This window comes from Pyrgilauda ruficollis, unplaced genomic scaffold (genome assembly GCF_017590135.1).
Source record: "Pyrgilauda ruficollis isolate IOZ18807 unplaced genomic scaffold, ASM1759013v1 scaffold5, whole genome shotgun sequence".
Lineage (NCBI taxonomy): Eukaryota > Metazoa > Chordata > Aves > Passeriformes > Passeridae > Pyrgilauda > Pyrgilauda ruficollis.
In genome coordinates, this window is record NW_024526599.1 from 8,288,187 (window position 1) to 8,300,462 (window position 12,276).

The 12,276-nt window shown below is 38.4% G+C and overlaps 1 protein-coding gene across 1 annotated transcript in view; it reads right to left on the reverse strand.

Annotated features, from left to right (window-relative positions):
• The window catches only part of MARCHF1 (membrane associated ring-CH-type finger 1), an 83,505-nt gene that overhangs the window by 19,135 nt on the left and 52,094 nt on the right, over positions 1–12,276 (reverse strand). Inside the window, exon 3 of the mRNA XM_041479961.1 lies at positions 11,977–12,056. Coding sequence (XP_041335895.1) covers positions 11,977–12,056 — 80 coding nt within the window. The remainder of the gene's footprint in view (positions 1–11,976; positions 12,057–12,276) is intronic.

Sequence of the window (12,276 nt, forward strand, 5' to 3'; positions counted from 1 at the left end):
TAGCAGCTTCTCCTCACTTAGTTATTATGTCTCTTTGAATTTGCTACATGCTCTGAAGGTGAATCAATAGAAATAACAGTGTTTTCCTTTTATGCATGACAAAGCCTTTAAGATAAATACCAAAACAGAATAGTCCTTGGCCTGTAAGCAATGCCAATAAAACCCTCAAAGGGAGAGAATTCTAACCCAAGCTGAAAATATCCAGCATGTGAAGCACAAAAAGTTCCTAGGATATTTCTTTGGAGTTACTCAGCTAAAGAATCAGAGAACAGTTTTGAGTACTCTGGAGCCATGCATACGACATGGTACATACACACACGCACACTTTTTAGGAGGCAGGTATTGGAAAGTCATGGTAATTTTTTAAATTCTTCACTGCCCCTTTAGGCAGACAGCAGCATTATCTGGGAAAACGAAAACTACTCTGTAAGCAGACCCTAAGATAGAGATTGGACTCAGAACTGTTTCACCTTATGATGGGATACAGAGCTTTTCATGTTGTGGTTTTGCATAAAGTGATCAGTGGTCTAACATCATCATCTAAAGGGCTTCTTCTGTGACACATGGCCAAGTGTCCTGCTGATTTTCCCTTCTTCCAGTCTCCTGATTACATCAGGAAAACATTCACCCATCAAAAACAATGTCAGATTTATTGGCAAGCATCTTTTTAAAGGCAGAGAAAGCTTTACAGAGAGCAGAAGATTTTACCAAACACCTGAAGTTAAGGAGGTTCACCTCAATGAAGAGTAATTCCCTCCCATCCCCAACCTAGAAAAATACAACAAAGCACTACTGTGTGTCTGAGGTGTCAAGGTGGCACACAAGCGAAAAAGAAAAAAAAAAAGAAAAAAGGCAAAAATAAAATTCTAAAGCCTGAGAAATTCTATTTCAAAATAAAGAAGTAGCAGTAACAGCACAGATTCTGTTGTCACACAAATAAAATGTAGTACTTAGTACATGGCACCCTCAGACAGTGCAGAGGCAGAAGTGTCTGAACACATCTAAGGAATAACTCGCCCTTCTACAGAGAAAACTGTGACTGCAGCACCTCTGGGGTAGGAGAGCTTCAGGATAAGATTGTGTTCCTACTGGGAAGATGGGTGACATTTCCAGAGCAGGAGCTCCTGATGTATGTCAGGAGGCAACTTGGGAAAGCCATCCCAGGAAACACTGGCTACTACACAGCTCTGAGGCTGCCAAGCCTGTAAGCAGGGGAGGAGGATATTCCAATGTCTCTACATGAAAGATCTACAGATCAAAATTGGCTGCCCCACTATTCTTTCACAGTGTAGCCCAGAGCCATGAGAAAATCTATCTATGATAATGGGAAATCAGAACAGAGCTGCTTTGCTGGACATACAGAAATAAAGAGACCAAAAAATTCCAAGAGATAAATGAAGCTCTGAATACCTGGCCCACAAAAGCCAGGTTTCAATTTCTGCAGTGGTGTTCATACAGGATTTCATGCCCCACAGCAGTGAAGAGGAGAACAAACTACTCACAACTTCCTTCTTGCACATGTTCATTTTTTGAGACACATTTTACAGGAACTCAATTTACAGTCTTGTCTTTACTAATCCAGCTGAGTTAGGTGCATCAGTAGCTTAGTTCTTAGATGGGAATTGCCTATATGTTGATTTCTTTCTGAGCCTCTAGCTCAAACAGAACTGTATTTTCAAAACACTGAATAGTTATTTTTCTAACATGCATTCCCAACTGAGAGTTACATAAAAACATAATTTTCTTTTTAAATTAAAGCTATTCCCCAAAGGAAGACCAGCATTCTTTGTTCATTTAAATTCAAGCCATACATAATTTATTTTACAGCCTTAGCATTTAAACTATTTACAAATTAGACAACTAAGCTATGGATCCAATAGCTTTCTTTTCTACTACTGCCAAGATTGTTTAAAATTATTTTCAGAGCTAAAATACAACCCTCAATTTCCACTGGGATCTTCAAATAAAGTGACACTGCAAATTTGAAATGAATAGAAATAATCCCTAGTAGAAATACTTCTACAAAAAAAACTCTACATGCATTATACATTCTATTTGGGCTTTCCTTGTACATAAGTCACAAGCCAATTGTAATAAACAACAGGGTGACACTAAGAACTTACAGTACGAATAAGCTCAAACTAAATATTCTAATGGCCTCTTCTAGCTTTATAACCATGAAATACGTAATGAGAATTAAAACAAACTTCGGCAGGAATTTAAGTCTAGAGAAAATGACCAAAGGCATGGCTTTCATTAGCTTGAATGCTCTTTGGTCTCTTGGGTGCAATTTAACTCTTTGTTATTTGTTTAACCAGAAGAAATGAGCTTAAAAGATGATTGTGTACCTGGACTCATAGTGACAGTCTAAAGATTTTTGGTGCCCAGCACCTGTGGTAACAGACTGTGGGGTAAATGCTTAAACATCTTTTAAAGACTTGGAGCAATAACTTGCTCTGTCTTCCTCAGCCATTAGAACTGATCCACAATTTTGTGTGTTCATCTGTAATGTACATCATCATTATCACAAATCAGAGAAAGTAAATTGTTAATGATGGTTTTGAGAAGTTTGTTGTGCAAACAGAACGGAGGTAGGGATACAAAGCACAGACATACCTGAACTATGTCTGAACCAAGCTGGAGGTGGAGAACTTTCATTCTAGTTTCCTGTTGTCAATGATCACAACTATTTGAAATTTTCCTGCATCAAATTGATTATTTAGCTGGCTGAACTTGTCCTGAGAGTAGAATTTGTTTGCATGCTTTAGAAATTAACTGAATGGAAAAAACCCCAAAATACTCTCTATGATAAAGAAAAAATACATAATTTATAAATCTATACTGATTTATTTACAAGTTGTAGTACAGCACTGATCATTGTTAACAGCTGCAGTTTTAGCTGCTCAGACACACCTACAGAATTTACATACTCAACTTTTCTCAACTTTTTAGTCCTTTAGTAGATAAATGGCCTTTATTACAGAGAAATACCTTTGACTATTTTTTTTTCTGACAGCTTAGTGCTTTAAGGATTCCTGTCTATGAACAGGACCTTTCTTTTCCAGGGGAAAAGATGAGCACAAGAGTCCAAAGTAGCTTTTGCTCTATGAATCATGTGTACACCAGACAACACAGGATATATAAGCCATTAGATGATCTTCTGATTGAGATATACAAAATTTGTGTGTATTTGTATACACCTACAAACATATCCCTACACACTGAGATCACAGAATATCTATATTTCTTTCAATAAAACTCACTGTGAATCCTTATGAAATAATACTCTGACAGTGCTGTTATCTTATACTTAAATTTTTCGTTTATATGTCATTATTTTCATTACCCAGCACATATTTTTCTAGCACAAAATTGTTTCTACAACCTTCAGCAAACAAATGTACCAAACACATTTGTCATCAAATTAAAACCTTTTGTCTTCCATACAGACAAACATTTCCATTTTCCCTACGGACAAACATAATCTCAGTTTAAAAGGTCTAAGATCAGTATGGAACACAGAAATCACTTGGAAAGCTTTTATGTTTTCCCAACAGTTATTTATTCTGGTAAAATCATGGCAATTGAAACTGCAATCGAGAAGGTTAGCATCTAAGCTGCTTCTTGCAGGAGATACAGGCAGATTCCAACAGATTTGTAGCTTTTTCTTCACATGCAGTTAACAGCTTTATTAAAGAGAATAGCTGCTAATCTCCACCCTCACTGGCAACCCAGCAGTTTCCCTAACCTGTCATCCACTCATCCACCTGACTCTTTGGAAACTAAGAAAACAGGCTGATCCCTGTGCCTCTGTAGTGAAGTGGAAAACACACTTATTCTGCAGGAGTCCTATGGGATTTAGTGCTCCACTCCTACCCTGCCAGCGTGCTCCTCTGGGACAGCATCTACCCAGCTGATTCCCATGGATGACTACTGCCAAAAGAAAGTGATAAAGAGTAAAAATCATTCAGCACGTCCCTGCTTCTGCTGCAAGGCACATTAAGAACCTTGTCATCAGGAGCAGTGCTGGAGGGGAAGTGTTTGCAGTAATTCTGCATCACCAGAACTCTCTGCAGATCCCATATTTGCAATTGCCCCCTCTATCTCAGTACCTGGTAAAACCGTTAAGGTTTTTTGGCCACTACACATAGACCAAGAGTTTAGCTACAGAAGCTTTTATAGACTTCCTTGAAAATACACCAGGTCAAATTTTACCCACATTAACAAATGTAAAATGTAGGGGAATGCCTCTGAGGCTTTAAAAACCAGAAATGTATATGGGGGCATGGGAACACTGATAATGATGTGCAATAATGTTTAAGGGCTATAAATGATGTAATTATGTAAAACCTGTATTGTTACTTAATTTTCTGGGTGCTGTACAGCTATGTCCATGCTAACAAGCATTACAGTGAAATTGTAACAAATCTCTTGGAAAAAAAACCAGCTAGTGCTAAAACCTGGGGTATCGACACCAGACCCACCTTGGTGGGTGTTTCTTTGATTTCAAACTGATTTTAGACTGGACCAGGAATACACTCTGAGACAAATTCTCAGTGTGGTCTATACCATGGCAAAAGTAAAGTTGATCACATGTGCTTCAAAAGCAGGATCTTTATCTGAACTAAAGGAGGCCCCTTCACTCATCAAATTAGGAGGAGCTACAGCCTTGTGGCTGTGGCAAGTTTACACCAACTGTGATGCAATTTACAGGCAAAATGAACTAAATTTACACAGATGCCTAATAACCACACTGTCATTTTCCTGAAGATGGAAGAACATCAGTACAAGAGAAATACTTTGGAACTTTTAACATATTTCCTTAATAAAAGAGGGAAATATTTTCTCCATATAAACATGCTCAAGAAAGATAATACCTATTCCAGAATTTTTTTTTTTGTGAGAAATTATTGAAAATCTTGCCCTTCACTGGAAAGCACATATGAACTCATAATGGTTATGCAAAGAAAAATTTTTACTCTGGTGGGAACATCTCATCACTGTATCTCACTGTTGCTAAAGGGAGCTTAGTCAGGAAAAACAGCAGAGCTTGAAAAATGTTGGAGCAAGTGAATCCCTGGATTTCATTTTTGGCTGTGGGGATTATTAGCTGCCAGCATGAAATGCCATGAGCTCCTAGGTTATCTTAATTGGACCAAAAGGATCCAATTTCCCAGAATTGCAAAAGGGTGCAAAAAATTGCTGTCGCCACTGTTAGATTTTTTCTTAAGGAAACTATTCTGTCCAAAACAGGTAATTTTCTCTTTTGCCAATGATAAATTCCTTACAGTTCTTTCAGATAGTTAGAACCTAAAATTAAACAACTTTATGAACAATTCATAGCACATAACTGTCATTCATAAAAAGAATCCACAAAAATATGGAACTCTGCTCATGCATGTTTCATCACTTGGAAAAAAAAAAAGGTTAAATCCACTGAATATATTCACCTTGCAACAGGCTACAGAGTGCCATGTTTCTCTTACTTTCATTTTACAGGCTTTTCTTTTTTTAAATCTCATTTCCATTCTTTCCACTTTTAAATCACAAAGTAATCTAAATGACAAATTGGTCTTCCTCTCCATTTAAACATGGTGCGAATGAGGTACATTAATTCTCCACACCAAATGCATACCTCTTCCCTGTCAGTCCTGCCCTTCCATTATGCTATACAGTCAGCTGTCTTTACCTGACTAGAGGAAAAAACATTTTTAAAATGTTTTCCACACTAGTGGAATTTCATAAGGGCCTAGTTCATAAAGCTTTCTCTACATTTCTGCAAAAGTGATGACAATTTGTAAGAGCCCCAAGAGCAAACAGCATTAGCGAAAGCACATAAATATTTTATTTTGTCGACATTTCTTGTCTTTCTATTAATCTTTCTTTATAGGTGATAAATAGGATATCTAAAGAGTTACAAGTAATTGCTGCCTCAGATGCACTGTTAGTGCAAGATACGTGTCTAACAAGACTTACTGCGCTGAGCAAGTTCAAAGAACTAGGGACTGAATCTCAAAATAGGAATTGATTTCCTCCCACCCACCCAGTGAAAGTCAAAGCTTTAAGGAACTGAACTCCATACACAAAATATGCAAGATTTAAGTATTCAACAATGGAACCCTTAAAACCAAGGGCAACTTTCTAACAGGAGGCTGTACCATTTCACTTACTTCCATTAAAAATAATAGTAAGTTCTGAAAGAAACAAGCACGGACAAGTGAGCCTAATCACAACAAAGACATACTTGCCTTACTTTGGCTCTCCTTGCATCCTTGTGAATCATGGAGAGCTTCCAAAAGAGACTGCACAACCAGATGGCTGAAGAGGTGACAGATGGGGATTTGAGCCATCAGGCAGATAACAGAATTAACCAGAATTTCATACTGCTTCAAAGACTGATGAACCACCAGACCATCAAGCAGAGGAGGAGATTCCTCAAAAAGCAGGAGATTCCTATCAAAAAGTCACTTTGCAAAAAACAAAGCTCTGAACAGGGAAGTAAGCAATAGTCACAGTTCTTTTTGAGAAAGGGGTGAGGAATCAACATGCAGGACAGATTCAGAGACTTAGCTCCTAACACCCTGAGATCACAAGGTACACACTAACATCCCAGGGAGAAACAGGATAAAAACCCTCCAGAGAAACACCACAGTCTGGGAGTAGAGCATTTTCCATTGTATGGTGATTTTAGAAGGCTCTGGATGTTACATCAAGTCTACATATTCTGCATTACAGTTTCTTCACTAGGTCCAACATCAAGGTTGCAGCATAAGTATTTAGAATGAATGTTAAAATTCAGTGGTAGAACTTGAACCTATATATCTATCTTCTGTTCAACTTTCTATTTTTATTTCCTCAAGAACTTATTTCCTACCAACCACCTTTCTGTCTGCTGATCTCAGGAGTATGCTTCTACCTGAATATTTCAGAATGTAAGTAATTTCAGGAAAAATACTGTTTTTTGCAGGTCCTACTAAATAATATGAAGAAAAGAAAACCCTGCTGAAGCACTTGGTTTCACAGAGAGAAACTACATAATCATATTGCCTCTTGTCAGGTGCAGTATACACTAGTTCTTCCCATCTATAATTGTGTTAACACAGAAAAATGCCCATATTAAGTTTTCAATGGCCTTTTAATTAACACACTAGATTTTGAAAACTGTTTTTTATGTTTAAAATTATGCGTGAAATATACTCTGCAGACTTCATGAGTCAACCTCACCATCTCCTTTACTTCTCCTCTTCCCTGCTTGTTTTCTCACATGCCCTACTGTTATGCCCTACTCCTCAAATGAGGGCCTGCCATTATACCTGACTGAAGAAAGAGTCATTCAGAGTTCATTCAACAAAATCAAAATTTGACTTCCAGTAAGCGTTGTTTTTTTCAAAGTGAGAAACTCCACTTTATTTAAGTGCATGTGTTTTTGCTGAAATGACTGAATCAGCACTACAAAAAGATAGTACACCAAAACCCTAACTAGTTAAACAGAAAATATCTTTCAACTATATCATCAATAATAAAAATGCCACAAGATATATTCAGAATCAATACACAAAGCACTTATGATCCACTAGTGGGACTATCAACTACTCAATTTTCTTTGCTTAGTGATTTCCATGTGAAAATCCATGGGACTAACTTCTCACAATCCATTCACTTTGTCATATCCAAAACACAGCTGTTCCCTTTGGGGAGATTATCCACATGCAGACCAAAGAAAGCTATTTCTGAGGCTGTGCCTCAAGCCATGGCAAATTCCAGGATAAAGTATATATGAAGAAAATCTCAGGCACAGGGCAACTTAGGAAAAGGGGTATCCAAAGATAGAAAGCCTAACCTGTGAATCTTTTAAAAATAATAAATTAAATTAGGTACCAAAACAACTCGGCACAGCCAGAACTTACGTTGTATCTCAGAAGAAGAAACCTTGCCTCCTCATGGACTCCAGGAGAAAGTAGTTGTCCAGGGAAGAGACTGTAAAGGTCAGGATTGATGCCATGACATTTTTTCAGCATTTTGGAAAGAATCAGTGACACTAGAAGGGCAAATAATTCACTGAAGTGACCAAGAGGTTCCCCTTAGACTAGCTGAAGAACATATTGCACAATGGTACTGTACTTTATCTGACTAATGTGATCATACTGGAATTGAGTGTGCACTGTCACATTCCCGCTCATGCTGATAAATGCAGAGTGAAGAAACTGTCAGCAATCCAAGAGGAAAGGAAGGAAAAAAGTTGCCTAGCCAGAAACTTAAAGACAAAATAACTGTCGCCATGAGACGTTTATGATCCCTGTTCCTCTGCTATTTCCACACAACACCATTTAGGTGAGGGCCATTCCTCTCAGCCAGTGCTGTCACATCAAGCAAAAGACACAAGCAGCTAGGATGAAAAGCTTGAAGAAACCCCCCAGGAAAAAAAATGTTCCACATCACAGCCAGCGATGCTATCCCAGTCTTAGCATAAAGATGACAAAACCACCCACTTTTTTCCATTTCTCATGCAGAAAAATGAGGAGTATATGTGCACATCTACACTGACATACAATTATTTATCTGGGTTTTGTTTCAGATTGGAGGTTGTGAATTTTAAAAAGAAAACATACCACAGATCAAGAATCAATGAATTGCATGGACATGTCCTGAGAAATAGAAACTACAGTCTGTTCTGAATTGGTAGTAAAAAACATGTCTTCCTTTTTCTTCAGCTGTATACAAACTGATTAAGTAAGACAACTTATCAGCTATAAAAAATTACCAGGCTTTTGATTTTGCTGTTTTTTCCTAGATGCATTACAGTCATTATGATACATCTGATAATGACAACAAAAAAAAAGTATTATCCCTGACATAGAAAAATGCATTTCTGACTGCCTTGAGAAATTTTGCAAAACAGGTCTCATCATCAACCATATTGAGTTTAATGCTGGTTGTTCAAAGAACATCTCCACTGATACTGAGCCTAAGGACACAACCTATCAAAACCTTTCAACTTTCTTCAACTAAATAAGAAAGAGCCTGGCTGAAAAGTCTGCATGCACATCCAAAAGGTCTGTCCTTGAACCAAGCTCCAAGTCTTGCAAAAAGTTCCTGAAAAATTATAATAAAATAATATTATTATAATATAATACAGTATATAATTCAGTGGGTTGAGAAGACAAATAAAAGATTGGGATTCACTTTTCATCTGAAAGCAAATTCTAAGTTTGGTGACTTGGGCAACAGCTAGGACTAATTTACGTAATGCATTTACAGAACTTTATTTTTCTATATTTATATATATATATAGTACATGTGTGTATATCTATATACCCACCTTTATTTATTTATTTGTGTAATTTTTACTACAGTATAATGAAGCCCATAAGAAGACCCATGCTGAAGTGGTTTTTTTCAGGTTTTGTGTAGCTCATGTTCTTAACACTAATCAAATGATCTGTTATGTATGCACTGCGTGTACGACACTGGATCTTCAATCTGGGTAGTTCAGAAAAAGAAGACAACACTGAAGCTGTTGTAGTTATCTGTGTGCACCTCTGCATCATGCCCTGTTGATAAATTCCAATAACATGTTTTACCACTGTTGCTGTTTCTTTGCATTTCCATAAGGCAGAGAGAACCCAAGCCTGGTCCTAATACACAAACTCATGCACAAACACAGTTGGACTTTAAAGAACCTTAAATTATTAAGACAGACAATGGACAGACAGAGGAAACGTGCAATTTTGCTTGGTAAGTATAAAAAGGAGTGCACAGCCCTAGCTGTGTTAGTAATGGCTTATATCTTCTGCTGAAAAAAACCCCACAAAATACCTCCATATTACCTTTTTTCTTTTGAGAAATAAGATCTCTGCAGTGTTTCACTAGGTTAAAGCATACTGTGAGGCTGCATGATGTGGCATCATGAACTTCCTCATCCTCTGTTTACATTTCCACGCAAATTCTTCCCAGCAAAGAAAAGTGAGAAGTTTTGGGTTACCATATGAAGAAACTAAGCCTGATTGTCACTTTGTAGATGAGAGCCAATGCTGGCTCACAAGTTTGGTGAGGGAGAAAAAAGGAAATACTTGTTTCAGTTCTGTTAGACTTACGGGATGGTGCATTTTCATTTACCACTGAACTAAGTAACTCAAGTGTTCCCAGCTGTGTACTCCAAATTTGAATGTTAGCCCAGAAGTCGCTAGCTTCATCTCATTGCCAGGGTAAAATGCTCACCTTCTGGTTGTATGCTTCACACCAGTGCATCAGATTGTCAGAGGCCTGAACTTCTGAACTAAAGAGAACTCTTGGTGTTGTTTTTTCTTTCCCAAAACTTATTTTACTGCTTATTCTGCCCAATCACTCTTTTGTATCATTCCAGTCCTTGAGAGGGGTGATTGAACTAACAGCCCATACACATTCACAGTGTGAAGGTGTTTGGCCGTGCAAAATCACAGACAAATTATGCCCCACCAGAGACAATGCTCTCCAGGCACCATCCACTGGCTTCCTGAGGCAATGGCAACTCTAAGACCATAAATTTATTTCATATAAGTTATTGAAAGATTACACAGGGGGACCAAAGCTGGATTTGAACTGATCATTTAAGGAGGAAAAGCTCCATATCCCATTGTATTGAACTATCTGGCATCCTGCTTCATTCCCTGCCTCTGGCTGGAGATTTAAAAAAAAAACAGTACTCTGCCAGAGGACAGAGTGGGTCCATCTTCATGGAGCAAAGACAAACATTTGATTCCTTTTTAAGATTACTCTTTGCAAATAAGGGAAGTATCTCTTCAGACTGAGATATGCTAACTTCTCTGTAGCAAAGGATCTTTGTTGTTTCCTGTGCCCTGCCTAGCCTAGTTTATTACTGAGAAATAGTGATAGAAAGCAGTCAAGGGAAAGGCACTCAAACTGTGGCAGGGAGAAACTCCTCTTAAGAACGCTAAATCCTAATTAGGGACTAACCTGCATACTTCTAAATCATCAGACCAGTCATCATACAACACTGGAGGCTTCTGAACAGCATGAGGCACAGTGGGCCCTGCCCCAGCAGGTGCTCCATGGTCTGGGGCTGCCAGAACATCGCTGCCAGAGCCTGCCTCTGCAAAGGAGTCCTTCGTGTGTCTAAGGAAAGGTGCAGGCTGCCGGTCTCTGTGGTAGCTTTTCCCTTTGCTTTTCCCACATTTTCTTGAGGAAATCCTCGCTTCCTGAGATGATGCTGAAGACTGTGATTCCTTAAGCCTTGGAATCCTTCGGCGGTGATTTAAAGTAGGATTCTCAGGGTCAGACACCTCTTGTTTCTCTTTTCCCATTGTCCCCAAGGTGACAAGTTCAACAGCATTGTTTGAGGACCCATCCTGGTTACTGCATGATCTATTGTTTCTTCTCCCTCTCCTGGCCATCCTGGCCTTTTCTCTTGCTCTCCTCCTAGCCTGAGCCCACTGACTCTCATCCGAAGATGATGATGAATCAGATGCATTCCAGCTGGATCTCGGAGGCTCAGGATGCAATTTACAGTTTCTCCCCTTGCCTTGCTTTTCTGTGTGCTCACCATTGTCTCCAGTCTCTCTTTTCCGCCTAAACCTTCGTTTTATGAGTTTCTTACCACCAGGCTCCCTATTAGAAGGGGCCAGCACCATGACAGGGGTTGCATTTTCAAGCTCATCTTCTGACAAATCATGCAAGGTAGTAGATCTAGACAAGGCAGTAAGCAAAGGAAAGGGATGGAAATGGTAAGGGTGGGTGGAAAGAGAAATCACACACACAAAAAAAAAAAAGAAAAAGGATGAGAATGAGAACATGAGTTTTAATAAACATGAGACTAAAACACAAAAACAAAAACAAAACCAAAACAAAGAGAGATCAAAAGAAAACTAAAGTCTATGTCAACTATGAATAAAGTTAAGCAGAAGCAAGAGCTACGTAATATTTAATAAAAGCAACTAAGAAGTATCAGCCAGATGAGAGTATATTTTTCTCAGCACATACCTACAAATGTCCTGAGTGGAGGGGCAGACAGACAACTGAGATTGACTCCTGGGAGCTGTTCCTGTTGTAGGACTGCTTGCCTGTTGAAATAAGTTAGACAGTTTGGAATCTTTGTCCATGAAATACATTGCAGATATTTTACTGCTTTGCCACATGATCACAAAATCAAAATAACTGCTTCTGCTGTTCATAGTGCACTGTTGAACACACAGAAGCTGGCAAAATACAGGAAGCTTGAACAAAAGTGAAACCTATTTGTGGAACTAAGTACGACTGAAGTGTTTGAGCTTTCATTCGCTC